The sequence below is a fragment of the Coenobita brevimanus genome, chromosome 62 (genome assembly GCF_032717465.1).
Source record: "Coenobita brevimanus isolate Jiangsu-jjx chromosome 62, ASM3271746v2, whole genome shotgun sequence".
In the NCBI taxonomy this organism is placed as follows: Eukaryota; Metazoa; Arthropoda; class Malacostraca; order Decapoda; family Coenobitidae; genus Coenobita; species Coenobita brevimanus.
This window is the reverse complement of record NC_137015.1, coordinates 40869083-40889414: the sequence shown is the minus strand read 5'-3', so window position 1 is coordinate 40889414 and position 20332 is coordinate 40869083. Positions and strand designations below refer to the sequence as shown.

General features: G+C 40.6%; 1 protein-coding gene across 1 annotated transcript in view; it reads right to left on the bottom strand.

Annotated features, from left to right (window-relative positions):
- Positions 1–7519: 7519 nt before the first annotated feature.
- The window catches only part of LOC145404079 (protein groucho-like), a 73667-nt gene continuing 60854 nt past the window's right edge, over positions 7520–20332 (bottom strand). The window contains exons 13-15 of the mRNA XM_080275685.1: positions 17104–17189; positions 8992–9865; positions 7520–7627 (exon numbers count right to left, since the gene is read on the bottom strand). Of these exons, the coding sequence (XP_080131811.1) occupies positions 7520–7627; positions 8992–9865; positions 17104–17189 (1068 nt within the window). The remainder of the gene's footprint in view (positions 7628–8991; positions 9866–17103; positions 17190–20332) is intronic.

Sequence of the window (20332 nt, the reverse complement as noted above, 5' to 3'; positions counted from 1 at the left end):
TTTCAGAACGTAAAGATGGCACAAAGCAAACTACAGTACTGTATTTTGATCGAGTGTACATTCATTCACCATCTTCAAAAATTCATGGCTCCACCTATGAAGCATCAATGTACCTTCCCCCCCCCTTTTTTTCCAATATTGTATGGCTTATTAGGTCTACCCTTTGGCTATGATACATGAAGTTTACAAAGTATTTCGATTAATGTTGCTTTCATTTTGATCTGAAAACTCTGGGAGTAAAAAAGGGCAAAACCAATACCCAGTTATGGTATATTTTAGCCAAAAATTAATAACAACTTATTTATGCAGCATGTGGTAAGAGTGTAATGCTGTATGGTAATGAGACCTGGGCAGTAATGGAAGGGGATACTTGTAGGTTCAAATGTACAGAAATGGCAATAATGGACATGTAGTGCATCACTGAATGTGAGGCCTGGGCGGGAAGGGCACTAGGATCGTGACTGAAGAGTTGAGAGGAAGGATGGGGCTGGAATGTATTGGTGGTGTGATGAGGAGGAGTAGACTGAAATGGTTTGGGCATGTTGAGAGGTTGGAGGATGACAATTAGCTGTGGAAGGTGAGAGATGTGAATGTACAGGGTAGCACTGGAAGAGGCAGACCAAAAAAGACCTGGGATGGGGTCTTTAGAGATAAGGGACTGAATAGGCACACTGCCAGAAATGAGCAGCATGAAGGGCTGCCATAAGGTGACCAAGGGCAACGAATGCAAGCTTATTGGAGTCTAAATAAGCAATGTGAATTATACAAAAAATCTTGCTTAACAGTTTGCCCAAAAATGTCACCTGGAAATCATCATCATCATCATCATCACCCAACTTAAACTGGCATACTGAGTGTATTTTATTCCAGCCAACACCACAGTAATTATAGCAGTTATGTTAATGGAGGGCTGACATCAGCTGTGTTTTATTTACCCCGCCCATCCTCACTAAACATATACCCGTTTTATAGTTTACATTTCAAGCTAAGAAAATAAATCATCACCCTCCAGTGAGAGGGAGAAGGAGAGTGAGGAGGACAGGCCAGGGTGTAGGTGTGTTGGTTTATCACTGAAACACTGTTTTCTCAAAGTCTTCTAAAATATATGTCCTCTTTTCCTACTCCTGTCTTCATTTCTGCTTCCTTTTCCCACTCTCTATTTTCAAAATTTTCTCTTTCATTCACCATTTCTAGTTTCTTCCTCTCTTTTCTTCTTCGCAATATCTTTTCAATATGTCACTCTTCACTTTTTTTCTTTTTCTCTCTTACATTCTACAATATTTCAAAGGTTCTTTCCACCATAAAATAACCTGTAACACAAATGTCTTCTAAAAAAAGTCAGTATGATCGCTTCACTAGAAAATGATAATAACAGAGGAAGTCTTGAAAAGTCATGGTCTAGGTAGCATACAAGACTCTCTAACACATTTTTCGGAGCAATTTATTTTGCACACAACACCTAGCTATTCACCGGTATTTATCTTTCTAGCACTGACATAGTTTGCCTCAGTAATTAGAGAAAGGATAACAATGTGGAGAGGATGGAGGATGCCACCTGGGAGCAGAAACAGGGAAGTGTGAATGTCGAGAGTAGGGTTGAGAGAGGCAGACTGAAAAAGACCTGGGATGGGGTCATAGAGTCTAACCTCAAGGATAAGGGACTGAATAGGGAGGCTGCCAGAGATCAAGCAGAACGGAGAGCTGCCATTAGGTGACCAAAGCCAACATAAGCAAGTGTGTTGAAGCCTTTATAAACAAAACAAAATGATACGAATACACAAAATAAACAGCTGAGAAAGAGGTGCCACAAGGCCTTGTATGCCACCAAGAGTGTGACTTAAACACAGCCTCCTTTCTTGAGTGCAGAATAAAAAGTACAGTATGGTATAAATAGTAAAGAGTTATTGATTAGGCCAGGAATGCCAACAGTATTGTTACAAGAGCATCTTTTGAGAATTAGCCTTACTTGAGATACACAGCTTCATTCTAGCAAGGAAGGGCCATCCTCAGCTACTCATTACAAGTCACGGATGCCTTTCAAAAGGCTGCAATTTTCTCAATGCATTACTATTACTGTTGAATTGGGGAGAATGGCAAGTCATCTTCACAGCCAGCAACAGAACCAACACATAATTTTTCTGTAATTTACTGTGAATTTAACAAAAACTATTTTTTAAAAAGTGAGATTAGAAGGATGTTTATATAGACTACTAGATACAGCTTGATAAAGTTAAAATAATACCTCAGTCAAATTTTGCCTTCAAAAGGTGTTACTGTAGTAAAAAAAAGTTTCTGGTACTCAGTTAATACACACACAAGTTCATCTACTCAAGCACTTCTTCACCAGACCTCAACACAGTTTTTCTGTCTCTCTGTGGCCATATGCCAGATATCAGAGCTCATCCCATATAGGTATGACAAAAAAAATCCAAGTCTCTTTCATAATCACCACTCCCCATCCCACCTGCCACTCCAAGCCACCCTCTCTCATGCACACCCAAACTTTTTCTCTCTCCATCTCAGTCTCAGTCTTTGCTCAGTATTCTCATCAGGTAAGGAGGCTTCCTAGCAACTCTTCCTTAGCAAATTGTTTCCTATACTACTCATTAACCCCTAAAGCGCGGCCATGGACAGCCGACTCCCCCCCGGGTGGCGGGGTTGGATCGCGGTCTGAGTACCTGTAGGAAAATATTAGCCAAAAATCAGAGATTAACCCTAGAACATTATACCTGGTATGGCCGATAGTACTTACATTCAGCTTTCTCCAGAGACAGGTGTTGAGCCTTCGTGGACTACCCAAGGACTTGTGGAGACTTGCAAAGTTGGGTAACAAAATCTTCACTTTCACACCTCCAGCAACCCGGTTTCCCCTCTACCACAGCCTCATTCTGTCACAGTAAACTTTATACTACAACGTACAGGTAGTTTGGAATCCGTATTTGTACAATAAGCACTGAAAATAAGGCTAAAATCAACGAAGCGTACGGCCGACATGCAGCGCGGCGGTGGTCTTCCCGTCACGCAACAAACATTTCCATTTTCACAGCTAAAAACACATATACTACATTATTTTCAATCATATTACTTCCCAAAAGATCACCGCGGCGGGCTTTTTATTCTGCCTTACGCCCGTCACTTTATTCTCGTTCCTGTCGGCCGCTCGCACTGACTCAGAACAGCTAGAACTCGCCATAATGTCACTTTGAAAGCCTGTGGTAAACTCACGCTAAACAGGGGCAAACCACGCGAAAAAAAGCTAGTGTGACAACTGGGGAAACAAGTGTTTCCTATTAGCATAAACTGCTTGTGAGAGGAGAGCGCAGATTTACAGTTCTGAGCGCTCAGAGCGCTGCCATGTATCACAGCCAGGCTGGCCGGGCCGTGGGGGTGGGGGTGGGAGGGAACGCGATACTTGGCAACAACGGAGGTCAGTAGTACAAAGGTAAAGTATGCTAATTGTAGCTAAAGGGTGGTGGTACTGATAAACAATACCAGCTGGAACATCCTTGCCCTCGTTTATTCAAAATTAACTTGAATCGCAAACGCGATGATCCGCCGTTATGTCCTTTTTGGCGAGCGTCGCAAACGCGACGACCCGCGCTTCAGGGGTTAATAATCCTTGCTTCTTACATCTTTAAAATGTTGACCCAGAGTGCACATGACACGAGACTATAGCAATGGAGCAGAACCAGAAATAAACTGGTAAGGAAGAGTTGTTAGTACACTTCCTAACCACACCAGAATACCACTCTCTGTCATCAAGCAATCAGGGTACTGTAGCTCTATACTAATGGCCCAACACTCTCAGCAGAATCTACCAACAGATTCTATACACTTCAAAAATTTATCAAAAAGGGAAAAAAGGAAATAAAAAAAAAAGACATAAATAGGACATTTCTCATCTAGAAGAAAAAAAGAAAATACTAAAGTACTGAACTAAAAACAAAACTGAGCAGTATGATTATACCAGCCAAGTTTTCCCCCTGGTTAATGTCACATCGGAGAATCGGCTGTTAGTATCAATCAGCTGATTAAACACAGCAATGTTCAGTCATAACACTGTCTAAATAACCAGGTGAACGATACGAACATTCAATAAACTCCATGTACTGTACTGATAAGGCAATTCAATTACTTAATGCTTTCTTGTATGCTATATCTTTTTAGTATGGACAATGCACAACACACAAGAGAACAATAACATTCAATATCCATAACTAAACCACTAAGGAAATTGTGCTAGGGAACCCACTAAGTCCCACAGACTCAATTTACCCATATAATTTAGCAGCAACATCATAACTCAGTCTAAGGTCTTTGTTTCAACCAAATGTTTTCATACAACCCACGATGATCACTACCATAGACACAAACGTGGCAAAACTCCCGACCTCCTCTTTCAAAATATTGTAGTTACTGAATTTGTGTTTTTTATGCTACAGGAGCACCTTCTTACAACCTGCCAATTTGCCCAACAACCTGACACTCCAGTTAGAGGAATACTGGCAGGTCCCATTATACTGTATGTACATCCGCTGTAAGAGAAACTGATGATACAAGAATGGGCAATGTACACCCAAATTCAGTGATGCGAGCACAACCAGTTAAGCTAACCCTATTTTCCCCATAAGTTATGGACACTGCTATATGAGTTTTCACTGTCCATGCAGACCTCCATCAACATATCCCACTTGTATAATGGGACCCACCTGTAATCAACCCACATAACCATGACAACCAAATATCCTCCCACCATAACTAAGATAACTGGGAATTCTGACTCTACAACCACAGCAAATTTTGACGTAATCATGACAATCCAAAATCCTCATACTGTAACCATGACAACCGAGAATTCGGACACTACAAGCACAACAACTTTTGATACAGCCACGATGATCAAAACGAGCAACCTGTATGAGTCGAGAGAACGATAATTTCTTCTTTAAGTCTTGTAATCACATCATCATCATCATCACCAAACTGCCACAACTCACAACAACCATCACCTGATCAAGATGCTGGTAAGTCTGTCGGTCTAACTCCCTCTCATCACAAGTCACATTCTTGAGGGCTAAAGACTCCCTGATAAAAATCTTTGTGCAGTTTAAATTTAACACCTTATTAACATCTTAGCCCTACCACAACAATGGCACCTTTATTTTATTTATTTATTTTATTTTTTGCTACAGTTAATATTCTCATAAATGACATTTGAACCTTTTTAGTAATACCGCAGTTTAAATAATACTTGACATATGAATAAATAAATAAACTGGCACTAGAGAGGAACAGCAGCATAATGAGGAGCCGCCTGATTATATAAACGTCCCTCAATTCCCTCATCCCCAAAAGGAAGATGGCAGATGCCAGAAACATGGCAAGGTTTGACCCAAAAGCAACAACATGTACAAATAAAATGGCATCGGTGAGGTGCCAGAGAGCCCATTCAGCCGAAAAGATAGCTGTCGTTCAGTTCTGCACTAAACTGCTTTAACAAACACCAGGACCAACAAACAATTCACCTGTTCACCATTGCTCGCTCATCTGTCAAGACCAACAAACAATTCACCAGTTCACCACTGCTCGCTCATCTGTCACTCTTGAGTCACTTTCCACCAAACAAATCAGTGTCATATTTTAACCTGACGCATAATGAGTAATTTTGGAAAAGGAGCAAGAGGAAATTTCGTTTTAGCAGTCCTCAGCACCAACTGAGATAGATAATATGTACTGTAGATGGATAGACAGACAAAACAGATCAACAGACAAAGTTATATGAAAAGACAGAGTGTAGAGGGAAGAGATATGTAGGTAGATAAGCAGGCAGAAAAAAAGGAAAGAAAGGGTGGGAATGCTAGGACTTACGGGGAAAGAGAGAGAGAGCGAGAGAGAGAGAGAGAGAAATGGACATGAAAAGAAAGGAAAAAATAAAGAAGAGAAGAGACAGAATGAGAAAGACACAATGCCCCAAAAATTATAGTTCACAGCCTCCAGACATTAACTACCAGGCAACTGATACTGTCCCCAGGTAATATGAGCAAAATAACACCCAATCCAAGCAGCACCACACCAATATGTACAGTAATTCATCACTCAAACCTCTCGCTGCTTTGACTGCGGCAACCCACAGTGATTTGGCTGACCCGTGATTAATACTTATTATCATCATCATCATCCACAACATTTGAGGGCACGAGAGCAACAGACACCTCCAGCAGAATTTTAAATAATAACAATAGTAATATTAATTATAATGATAATAATAATAATAATAATCTTTCCTTTACTATGGATGTATGTCACAACCATACTGATGCTAGTATATTAACAAGAGGTCTGGATGATGATGATGATGATGATGATGATGATGAACACAACTGAAGCAGTGCAAAACTTCAGTGACATTACCATACCTCCATCACCCCTTGAATCTGGCTGACATCATTTTAATTTCTTCCTGTTGCTTCCTGACAACTTTATTCAACTTCATAAAAATACCTCATACTGAAGGGGTTTGCTGAGTTTCTGTTGTATCCTTTCTGTGCGTGTATATATATATATATATATATATATATCTTAAGAGAATAATTTTTATATATCTTAGGAGAATAATTTTCAAGAGAAAAAAAAGATGACAAAGAAGATGAAGACGACGACCACCAAGGCTCAGTGGCTCAACCTTGAGGATGTCCATATATTCTTGTTGTCTCAGGAATATTTCATTCAGCTTAGGAACAACCTCTCCTTTCTGAACTCTTTTTCAAAACTCCCTCCCTATCCCCAAAAAGGAGGATGGTGGACTGTATGAAAAGTGCATTTTCAGTCTACAGTCCACTGGGTTCACAGCCAGATGATGCTCAGGCTACAAAAACAACAACAACAACAACAACAATAACCCCTCTACTTCTAAAGGACTGTTCCAAGTTTAATAAAACTGTCTGGTACCAGATAAAGGAGACACGTCATCCATATTCAAGGAGTTAATGCGACTGCATCCTGATTGTGAAGCTAAATAATACAGCATGGTACTAATGGATAATAATACTATAGACAGTGATGCCTCACACAGTAGGCAATGTTGGATACCAAGCTGCACACAGCAGTTCCAATGGCTTCTTAGGGCCACTCATTTGCTGACTGTTCGTTCTACCTATTTCCCACACCACACATGTCATTCCTGAACCATATCACTAATTGGACAGCTAAATAATAATAATCATAACAATTTTAACAAATATAATAATAATAATAATGAATAATAATAACAGTAATAACCACTGGCATCAGTCACCCTTCTACAGTGAGAGTTTCTCTCTGATAAAGTATATAATGTTTTCAAAAAGTGCTTCATTTCAGATTTAAAAAAAAAGAAAAAAAAAAGCATACCCTGAAACACAACAGGTAGGGCTGGGCATGGCAGGGCAGGGCAGATGAATGTGGCTGAAGGTAGTTAGAATGATACTATGTCAGTTCATTTGAGGTCAGGTGAGGTTAGGTGAGGTCATCCATGTTCACATTAATAAATGACCTCATAGACAGTTGCCTTTTTGTCCCCAGAGCCAGTAACGATGTATTTGTCATCAGCAGAGATGTCGCAGCTCAGCACTGATGACGACTCCTTTGACTGTCACAGAAAAAGTTACATCATCATTAAATACACAACTTAATCACGTATGTGTCACTATCATAATTAGATACATCACTATAATAATGTATGTGTCACTGTCATTATTAGATACATCACTATAATCAAGTATGTGTCACCGTCATCATTATTACTAACATCTTAATCAGATTTCTTATGTGTTGGATTTTCAAATGCAAGAATTATACCCATATGCTGATGTTATGTTTCATATCGTAAGAGGAGGGTTTTCATTCAATTTGGACACCCTCTTCAGGTATATCAAGCACAGTTTACCTGAAGAGGGTTCAAGATGATCCAAAATAACATGTGGGTATTATTACTCCTGCAACTTATAATTTTAAAGGATTGCAGTTGATGAACTGAGAGGAAGGATTGGTGTTGTGATGAGGAGGAATAAATTGAGATGGTCTGGGCATGCTGAGGAGATGGATGACAATTGGGTGTGGAAGGTGGGAAGTGTGGGACTGTTGCAAAAGGCAGACCAAAAAAGACCTGGGACGAGGGATACAAGACTGGGAGATCGAGCAACGTGGAAAGCCACCATTTGGTGACCAAGGCCAATGCATGCAAGCATGTTGGAGTCTTTATAAATTACAGTATATGAGACAATGCATTAGGGGGAATATTAACTAAACACATGCTTCCTCATATAAAGAAGTCGCAGTGAAGGTAAAGCAATAAAAATCAAAATCAAAGCAGGGAGAACAGTCCAAATCACCTCAACTGTTTGATTTTCTGACAAAAAACGATTAATAAACCTATTAAAAAACAACCTAGACATTATATACCCTACAGGAGTTGTAATAAGAATTAAAACAACGAAGCTTCCATGAGTGCATGGAATTCCTATACACGTACTATGGTTTGCCATCGTACAGCCTAAATGTTTTCTATGAGCCTGACGCTTAACAGCATGCTAATAAAGGCAATTAATCTACACCTGTTACATACAACTTTTGAAGAGAGGGAAATTCAGAATGTGTAATAAGACTTACAACTGTGTCAGTTCCAGTTTGAACTCAGACTGACTTACCAGCATAAGACTGACGATAAGTTACCAAGATTGTAGTCTGGCAAGGACAGCAGTTGCCTAAACCCTACAACCCACATGTTTGACTTTTTAAAGCACAGTAGTCTATCACACCACAGACTGACAAACACACAAAAAACTTGCAACACCAAAAATACCAATGTATACATAAACACGCAAAGCTACATTACATCCAATGACATCCACACAAAGGGTTACCAATCAACACACTCATAAATGCTATAATCCCTTCCATTCCAACTAACTGACTATCTAACTCAGTAACTAACCAACACTCCATCTCTCTCACCTGGAATATAGATGCCCCATACGGAGTCCGCCAGGCGTTGAGAAGATTATCCTTGCCGGTGGACACGAACCACTTGCCTGCGTTGGCAAACCTGAGTGAGAGTACACATGACTCGTGTAGGTGTAGCTGGTATTTGTCTGGTTTGGTGACATGAAGGACCTCCACATTTGAGCTCTCCATGCCCACCGCCAACCACTCCCCCGTGGGACAGTAACCCAGGGAGAAGATTTGACTGGTAAAATCATGCTGCTGTAACTGCCGGCCTTCCCGCAGGTCCCACGAGCGTACGGTGTTGTCTAGGCCGCCCGTCCACAGCTTGGTGCCGTCGGGGGAGATGTCGATGCAGGAGGCGCCGTCGGTGTGTCCCTGGAACTGCCGCACTAGCGACTGGCTCTGAAGGTCCCACACAGCAATGTTGCCATCACTGCAGCAACTGAAGCACACCTTGGAGTCCGGGCTGATGGCCAGGGCGTAGCAGGCCGGGGCCGAGGAAATCAGCTCGGCCTTGATGCGTGGTGTGGGGGTGGCCAGGTCCCAGATACTAAGCGTGGACGCTTCCCCACCGACAATTAACGTCCGCATGTCAGGCAAGAGCTTGACAGAGCGAATGTAGTTATCTCTCTGAAGGCAGTCAAGCTGTGACACGGGCGTCTTGGAGCCAGGCTGACTGATGTCCCATACTTTGACGCAACCTTTGCCGCCGGTGTAAACATACTTGGTGGGGTTGCTAATGGTCACGGCACAAACAACCTCTCCATGATGCAGAGTATTAATCTGTCGAGCATGTCGGGGGATACCCGGCGCCAACAGGGCATCGGGGGGAAATGGAACCGGTGCTAACTGACCCTCCCCATTCACATGGAAGCTGTATGCACTGCAATACAAAGGTATATGTTAGGTAAATAAAGCAAACTATGTGTGGTATATCTATCTACCAATTATTATCCAATCCTCTATTGCCCCATCAGGAGCACAGGGGCTCTAGACATGGCAATGAATATTTACTATATCTTGGGTTTGTATTCTCACTGGCTAAGGAAGCTCCCTAACACCCTTTCTTTTAAAATATTGCTCTGCATAATACTGAACACCTTACAATTCACTGGTATGTTATTTATCTCTCTCTTTTATTGACCTAAATTACATACATAAAATCCAAAAATATTTTAAAGTTTAAGACACAGATATATATAGTACTTCATTTGCTTTAACTAGGCAGTGATTTTCATTTTTTTTTGCAGCCTACTTCCTGTAGCACAATGGCGGAATAATACATTGGTACAGTTGTGCATCCTTTATGACTAGCACCATATTCTAGTGATACGCTGCTAATGGCTCAGCATTTAAGAGAGAGAGAGATGGCAAATTTACACCAAGTTAAAGTGAACAGAGCATACTGTAGGCAGGTCCTTTTATATGAGTGGGATACATTACTGGTGGACTGCTTGGATAACGGATACTCACATACTGTACTGAAATGGATCGGGTGGGGGAGGGGGGCTGTAAAACTTAAATAATGGAGTACATAACTTAAAGGAAAAACAGAATTAGGAGATAATAAGGAGTGAAAGATTAACTAGGAAAGTGTATGTGAGTGAGGTGGAGGGGGGGAGCGGGAGGGGGAGACCAAGGATGAGATGGATGGATGGACCAGAGGTATATGAGAGAGGGGGTGTAAGTTGGACAGAGAGGCAGTGAAATGGCAGGGGACAGGGTGACATGGTGGCGGTCTGTTTGTGACCACCCTTTACGGAATTAAGGTGTCTGGCTATCGACAGATGGATGGATAATAATAATGATAATGACAATGATAATAACAATAATAATAATAATAATAATCTGGTCTTTTGTTTCTCAAAAGCACCAGTTCTTCCTTTGGGAATTCACTAGTGCTCGACACACATCCATTATTTTTACAATTACATGAATTGTGACATCTGCCATATATAATACAAGCTACATCATATATATATGAAAGTGGCAATAATTAAACCCTATAATCAACCGTCATAGTACCTCTCTCCAGGTCACAGCATTTTGAAAAAAGAAAGGCTATCAGCTGTCTCTTAAAGGATTCAAAAGAATAAAGTTGTCTTATGGACAATGGCAATCTGTTATGTATTCTAGGGGCTCTATACACAAAAGAACAATCAGAGAAAGATGACTGGTGAATGGCTCCAGGCTCGTTAAGACACAAGGAATCATCTTCACTGCGTAACATCACACCCAGGCGTGCCGATGGGAGTTTTAATAATTCAGCGAGATACTTCAGTTCACCAAACTTAAGAACCTTGAATGTAACAAGACACTGTTTAAATTCAATTCTAGCCTTTACTGGTAACCAATGCAACTCAATCAGGAACGGGGTAGTCGAGGTTCTCGGAGGGAAGACCAAAGATAAAACGTGTTGCCCTGTTCAACACAGACTGAACTTTTGCTAGTATATTATTTGGAAGACCAACCCACAGTGAAATACAATAATCATCATGAGACAAGACCACTGCATGGACCAATGTTAAGAGGCACCGTCTATTCAGGAATTTTCTCACAGAGTACATATTTCTGATATGGACGTTGCACCCTCTGACAACTTGATTAATATGTTCTTTGTAATTTAACTTTGAATTAAAATAAACACCCAGATTTCGAACAGAACTGACTGGAGGATGCTGTGACACGCCAACATTCAAAGCCAGGGCATTATCAGAGTCATCACCCCTTCTGTTTCCTCTGATGATGATGATCTCAGTTTTACCATCATTCTGCTTAAGTTTCCTCTTAGCCATCCAAATCTTAATATCAGACATTAGAGATTCAAACTTTGTCTTAGTATCGTTGATATCTGACATCCATAGAGCTGGGTGTCATCAGCATAAAAATGATAGGACACATCATGAGCATCAAGTAAAGATGATAAACTACTTGTGTAGATAGTAAATAGAATTGGACCCAAAACTGATCCTTGAGGGACTCCAAATAGAAGGGGAGCAGAATCAGAGCTAGCGTAGTCAACAACCACTCTCTGAGATCTGTCCAACAGATACGACTTAAGGAGCAAAAGGGCACTATCACGAATGCCATAAAAATACAGATCATCCAACAATAATTTATGATCTACTGTATCAAAAGCTGCAGACAGATCCAACAGAGCTAGGAGAGAGGGCATCCCACTACAAGTGTTTACCACCAAGTTACTATGAATCCTTGTTAGTGCAGTTTCAGTTGAATGGTGTTTTCTGTATGGTGACTGAACAACAGGAACAACTCTGTTGTGTTCCAGTAGTGGTACAAGTTGATCGAGTATGGCCCGCTCAATAATCTTGGATAAAAAAGACAGGTTAGAGACGGGATGATAATTTGTCATGCTCTCGACATCAAGGCCAGGTTTCTTAATTAGGGGCCTAAGCAAAGAACGTTTCTCAGACTGCACAAAATTACTTTCTAAGAATTCATTTCATTCATTCATTGCCAGACGCCATGTATCCCACACGGGGTGGCCAAGGGCTTAGAGTTAATTGTTTTACAGGGAGGGGCACTAATCCTCCACCAACCCCACTTGACACGTAGGGATGCCAACAGCATCTGGTGTTCCCAGGCGGTCACCCATCCAAGTACTAACCAGACCCAACGTTGCTTAACTTCGCTGATCGGACGGGAAGCGGTGTACGTTGAAGCATCTATTTATTATGTTGCAGATAAATTCTGCAGCGTGTTCATACACATCAGGCAGTAGTGACATGTTACACGGATCGAGTGGGCAAAATGTATCATTAACTTCTCTGATGTAACATTTGACTTTGTTTGCATCCAGCGGATGAAATGTTGAAAGTAAATGATCCTTGGTGCACTGTGACCCTGCTCATATCACCACATTTGGGTCTAAATTGCCCATTCTCGTACAGTGGATGCTTATATACAGTACAGTAATTGGATCTGCCTGCAGAGTAAGGAAGAGGTGCTAGGGAGCTTCCCTACCTGATGAGAATATAAGAATATGAGCCATTGTAAGAACAGAGTCACCGCTTCACTACAAAAAATCTCCACTAAGGTGAATGAAACTGTCCAATGGTAACAAGACAATACAGTAAACCCTCCCAATAACAGACTAATGGGCCAGTGCACTGAGTGGTCCTGCCATCTGGCGGGAGTCTATGAACTACTCCCAAAAACACGATCTGGCAGTGTGAGGGTTACAGCTACTAATATTTGATCTTATACTATCCAAAGCCAGCTAAAACTGAGTGTTGTTATGTTGAACATCAGGTTTACACCAGCAAAACTAATGGTTCTACAATATTCATGGCCTTATAAAGAAGATGGGTTGGGAAAAAATAGTACTTCAAATGTATGTTCTACTCCTGCCTATCAGGTGATTTCTAGGGATGTATTAAAGAGGGTTTATGTGGAAATATTGCCTTCATGCATGTATAAAGATGGTAAATAATTCGAATAAGGGTAAAATAATTTCCATTTCTTAAAAACAATAATGAAACATGGATAAATTCGCCATGCAACATTTCCATAAGGTACTTGGCTCTGCCACATGTACGACTGTAAACAAACACGAGACTGGCGAGGTGAGTCGGTGACAGTGATCACTTGGTTGCGTGACACTGACAATAAAAACGGTTAGCAAAATGATGAACTTTGTTTGTGCTGTGGCTGACTGCAAATCAAATTCAACTTTCAACACAGATCAGCACCCATTCATGAAACATGTGAAAGGATGGGCCAGGTTTCCATCAAAGATGGGCGCCAAATATCATAGGCCGTGGAAGACGCGATGTAGAAGAGGTGTGGAGTGGACAGCAACCAGGAAATCATGTCGTACATTGCTCTGGCAGTGAATTTTAAAATATGGCAAAATTTGTGCATGAAAGCATTTCTTCATATATTTACCATGTTATTGTATAGCCTTACACCAATTATATGGGATGTTTAGTGAATAGTAAATCGTATGTAGAAGTTATTTCCATGGAGATGATGATTCATGTTTTATGAGTTTCTATCTTTTTTTTTTTTCTAATGCCACTTACACACCATTAGCATAATTGTCAAAAGCATTTGAAAAATTTTGTGATTTGAGGACACTACATGAAAGCATGTAAAAAAATTAATCTTTGAAACCCTTAGAACATGTTTCTGGGAGAAGTTCACAGACTCCCACCAGATGACAGGACCACTCAATGCACTGGCCCATTGGGAGGAAGCCTGAACTGATAAAGCCAAAAATCCATTGTACCCAATGGTCTCCAGAGATGGAATTTCAAGCATGTTTAAAAATAAATCTGTACAACAGCATATTCTTGTACTTAAAATGAAAACTATGCTCATTTTACACTAACTTGGCCCACAATTTTGTCCTTTTACAGTTTACTGCACATCCCTGTCATTGAACTTCTTCATAAAACACAAGTACTGCACCACACTGCTCACCATTGAACAGACATTGTTCATTATTGCTGAAAGAAGTCCAGTGGCCTTGTAGTGTCTGTTTAATCTGATACCCAGTCTATCAAGGGACTGTATGTTAAACTAAGGGTCTGCTATACTTTTGAAAAGAACACAGCGAAGCAGAGCAATAACCATGCAGATAATAAGATAACACAGTACAGTACACTCTCTATAATTTGGATCAACTGGGGGGAACCCTATGTCGAATTATCCCAAAATCCAAATTACTGGAACTCATGCTTGCCCCCTATCCCCAAATCACACCCACGTTCACTAAAACATGGCTTTTTCAGAAAAACATTGAACAGTATAGTATATTATTACTCAAAGACTGCACAACAAAATAAATAAAATAGTGTCACACCTTGATAATGAAGTCTTGCAACACAGTAGTAGTGTACAATACACTTAACTGTACTGAGGGTACCGTACAGTTCTTAAAAATTACATTTATTACTACACTTATCACTACAAAAACTGTTCACATCCACATAACACTGGAACCCTTTTTGGACTTGTCTCAATTCGAATTTCTATCCAAATTAAAATTATTTGTCTGGTGGTCAAAAAAGATCCAAATCAACCGATTTCCGAATTATTCGGGTTCGAGTTAGGCAGGGTTTATTGTATACAGTAAACTATCAATTATCTGTTGTAATCAGCCAAGCCCTTCGCTGGTTAAAGCAAAACACCGGATACTGCATATCTGGTGCAACATTTGGCTTTGAGCCAGATACTGTATTGTGATTCTATCCATCTCGACCCTCTATCCTAAAAACTCTACCATGAGTAAAAGATGAAAACTAAGCATATAAAAACAACACAGTAATCATACAGTACAGTAATACAGTACTGTACATAGTGTACTATTGTATGTACTCACCAAGTGCTGACATCAATGAGGAGAAACAGCTCTGAGGGATTTGCACTCATAAACAGTAGAGTACACAAAAATACAGCAGAGGGTAGCTTAACAATCACAAAAGAGTGCTAGGACATGAGCAATGACAGGACATTAGCTTTGCAATACAATACAGTACAATAGCATGAACACAGGACACCAAAGAGTTAGTCAAAGAACCAGGGTTTTGCAACCGTACTGCCAGAAGAGCAGGAGCACACAGACACGTTTTGATTCTATGATATCCATGGGCAAGAATGAGAGCGTGAGGGTATTCTTGGCAGGCCGGACAAGTCACAATCACGATGGATTCTGATTGGCTGGTGCACAGCAGGCGTTTTCATTGGCTCCTGAGTTTCAGGATTTCCCTGGGTGTCGGTTGGCTACCATTTACAAGCCGGTTGAGACCCCTCAATGTTGGATATTGCATTGGACCGCCAGTTACAGCCCGTTTCAGTGCCAGATGCTGCACAAAAACTGCTGGACATTGCTTTAATAGAGCCAAGAGCTGTGCCGGATATTGTGTTGGAACAGATATTGTGATGACGGATAATTGAGGTGTCTGGTACCAGACGGGCATAACCCCAAAACCATGGTTTTTCACTATAGCGGTTTAAAGTAGATGAACCGTTTCCATCATGATTTTGATACAATTATTATGTTATTATGATACCTATAGGCTTGTCTCGGCTAGTACTTTCCAGCAAAATGTATTCCTTTTTTCTTTTCTTTTTTTCTTTTTCTTTTACAGCAATTATTTAGCACCCACACCTAACTTGTCCTCATAAATTATTACTGGTTGTACCACATAATGCAACCTAACACATTATTAATAAGACGATAGAAACCTGTGAAAATTTCAATATGCTATGAGGTTTAGTTTCTTTTTTATTAATTTTTAAATTGTGATTTCTACCAATTTCCTTATTTACAATTCGTACAGGTAACCTTTAATAAGATAATAGTTGATTGAATACCGAAAATAATATAATATAAACATTTACCAATCCCTCGTTGCCAGTATTGCTTCTGTAGGTTGATGGGGTGGGAGGTGGGGTAGGTTAATACTTCTTTGTGGCACGACTAATGTATGCCTGATCACTGTCTCATTTCTTCTTAACAACGTGTTTTCCACAAGTGTCAGGCTTTCTTACACGCTTCCTACTGTGCACTGGCCGTTGGTCCTCGCTCTCACTCTCAGAACTAATTTCAGGTGGAAATCCACAAAAAATAACCAAAATATGGAGAGGACACGAAAGTGCATGGCCACACCGTGCATATTAAAGGGCTGATAGAGCCAAGCCACTACGGTAAGAGGCACATGATTGGCTGAGCCTGGGGATGACAATATTGATGGTTGTGTGAGGCGCACTCATTGGCTTGCTGGCCCAGATTCGGCAGTGCTGGATACGCCTGTCTGGGATCTGTAAAACATTTCTCATCCGGGGTTTGTGTGCCTGAAACCACCTGACTTCCAACCCTATTGTCCCCCACATTAAGGCTATATTTCCCTTGAAATTTTCCACCATGTGGTGTAGCTGGCCTTGACAAACACTTTCCTGCTTCTAACACAAAATCGCAGATTTGAGGGTTACGCCCCCTCTGGTACTGGACGCCTCAATTGAGAATTCACTGTCCAGTATTCCCAAGTGTGTTGCAATGTCCTGACTGCTCAGTTCAAAGATCCCTCAAAACCCAAATAAAATGTTTTGGCAGTAGCAATTTGGGCCAAGTTAAAGTTAACTGAGTATACTTACGGTTTGCCTGCCGATCCGTTGGTGGGGATGCCATTGGCCGCGATGGGTGGCGCCCTCACCGCACTGTGGGGGTCATATCCCGACACCTGGTGGGTACATGGTAGCGTTAGTGGTGTGTTGGGATATTGTGGTATGGTATAAAGAGGTGGTACGGTGTAGGGGTGTGGTGGGGTACTGTGGTGTGGTGGGATACTGTGGTGTGGTGAGGTACCATGGTGTGGTATTGTGGTGTGGTGAGGTACTGTGTTGTGGTATTGTGGTGCAGTATGGTGATATGGTGTATTGTGGTGGGTGGCTGGTGGGATATGATGGTATGGGATGAGACATAAGTAGGTTATAAAAAGTGAAGGAGTAACAGATCTCAACTATGCTGCCTGCCACTAACCCAAGCAGCCTAACAACCCAATCCATCAATTTTATTCATATTAGTGGGGGTGTATAAATTTCAATAAAATTCTGAAAGTGTAAGTATTAAATGACATTGTATCACTCTTGTAACTGTTGATTCTATTACATGACAGTGTATCACTGTTGTATATGTTGACTCTATCAAATGACTCTGTATCATTGTTGTATTTGGGGAGGCGGTGGCTCAGTCGGTAGTGAGGTGGCCTGCAGTCCTACCGGACCCAGGTTCAAATCCTCGCTGGGGCAGGGAACAATTTAAAGGACTTGAATTTAATAAAAACAGACTTTACTGATCTACCAGAAGACCCGCCGACATACCAGAAGACCCCCGCTAATACCAATACACCAGTCCTGTATGAGACAGTCCTATGGTGGTACCAATCTTAAGTGGCGGTTTAGGTGGGGCACAAACCTCTGTACAGTGTTGCCACGTGTTCCATACCCAATATGTGAACGGGTCTGATATATGTAATAGGCATCACAATAAGATAAACACATGAGAATATAATGGTAACGTGTGTATTATAATATATGAAAGAACAGTAAACTTATTATGCGTAAAATATTTATACGGCAATACAGAAACGTGGCATAAATATTTTACCGTGTTGCTTAAAAAAAGTAGTCACTTTTATTGGCTGTTACCGTATTTCTGGGGTTGGTAATAATGTCACAATTATGATTATAAGATAATGTGCAGGAATATAAGTAAAAATATGTCAATTTCTTAGTAAAAAAAAAAACATAATACATTAAACCCTCATGAGAGGCAACACTCACACACACCCAGTCCCACCTGGCCAGAGCTTCGTCTATCCTAGGCCTGTTTGGGGACACTTAAAAAAAGACGCGCCAAAACTTTTACTTCCTGGGTGGTGTGGAAATAAAGTCAAATTTACAATATGTACATTATAACGTAAAAGAAAATAACCAAAATGTATCCTAAAATACCACAGACGATAGAGAGAGAGAGGGGGGGGGGGAGGCAGACCAGGGGCAGTGTTGAGTGCAGCTGAGTGAGAGATGAAGGAAGGGAGGGAACGAAGGAGGGAGACAGTGATTGAATGGAAACAAATCATGGTGCCACAATAGTGAGGTCATCTGGCGCCATATGTAAAACAATAATATTTTTAAACATAATTAGATATAATAAACACAAAATAAAGAAATGAAAGCACAAGTTTATGTCACTCATAAAAGAAACAAAATTCCCAAGGGTGACGTACATCTCCCCCCAGGAGAGAGAGAGAGAGAGAGAGAGAGAGAGAGGCATCGGGGGTATGGAAAACGTGGCAACACTGTACAGAGGTTGGTGCCCCACCCAAACCGCCAGTTAAGAATGGTACCACCATAGCATGGATTCAATATGGACGTTGGGTGTTAGCGCCAAAGTGGTGACATGTAGGGGTGTATGGTATGTAGGAGGACTACTGGGCCTTGGGAGCAGGCTGTGAAGCCCATGCCCAGAGTTGGACACAAGAAAAAATATATAAATAAATAAATAAAAAATATGTTGACTCTATTAAATGATACTGTATCACTGTTGTATATGGTGACTCTATTTGCACTGCTACTGAGAGTAAAAAGACAGACCTCTTGTAAAAACTTCCTCTGAATGTCTGAGTTTGTCAGCATAGGTTAACGGCAATTTTTTTATTCCATGCTTCTTATACAGTCTGTTTAAAATAAAGTATGCATTTATTCTCAAAATTAATCTTGATATTTTTCATATAAAAAAATTGTCAAATAATTACGAATGAATGTATTTGCAACAAATCACTGAATACAACAATCTTGTTCCGTCTCTCTCCCTTCTTATCATTCCCATTCACCTTTTTCTCAGTCTTCCTCTCCTCCTTCTCCCTACCACCTCACTCTCATACACACTCCTACTCACTTTCTCACTCTCGTACACTCTCTTACTAACTTGCTTACTCTCATACTCTCTCCTATTCACACTCTCATTCACGTACACTCTCATGCTCACTCTCTCACTCAATTACAATCAATTACACTGAAGTACCACTAATGTGAGCTATCACAACAACAGCCTAATCCTTTCCCACCATTACCATCGCCATGGCTTTACGTTTACTACCATCACTAACATTTACACTGCTACTACTACTACTGAACACCCATCTGTAAACCATTTACTACAAAATTTTTTGGTTTATCACACTACAAGCCAATTATTTTACTGAATGATCTTATAAAAGTCTATAACTGATGGATTTAGTTATATATCTCACACCTCCAGATTAAAAAAATGCCTCATGCTGAATAAAACTGACTGGAGATAAACAGACTTAAATGGACCGGAGACAGACACAATTAAATTGACTGGAGATAGACAGGTTTAAATTAACTGGAGATAGGCAAATTTAAATTGATTGGAGATAAACATCAAATTAAGTAGAGATGGAATTCAATTGACTGGAGAAAGAATAAAATTAACTGTAGATGGAATTCAACTGACTGGATACAGACAGCATTAACTTGAGACAGAATTAAACTGACTGGAGAGAATTAAAAGAACTAATACTGAACATCATTGCAGAGAAGGAGTTAACCAATTCTCAGCTACCATACACAACAACTGACCCCCCTAATACTACCATTACATCAAACTACCATAATTCTTCACTACCACCGCTCTTCTAATAAAGGTACTACAATTAAACCAAGCTACCATTATTTCTCACTACCATCCTCCCCTTTACCACTACCACAGCCAAATCCTCTACTACCATACACTGCCATTTCTCCCTTACCATTACCTAGCAAATAAAATCATCATCATCATCCAGACCTCTTTTCC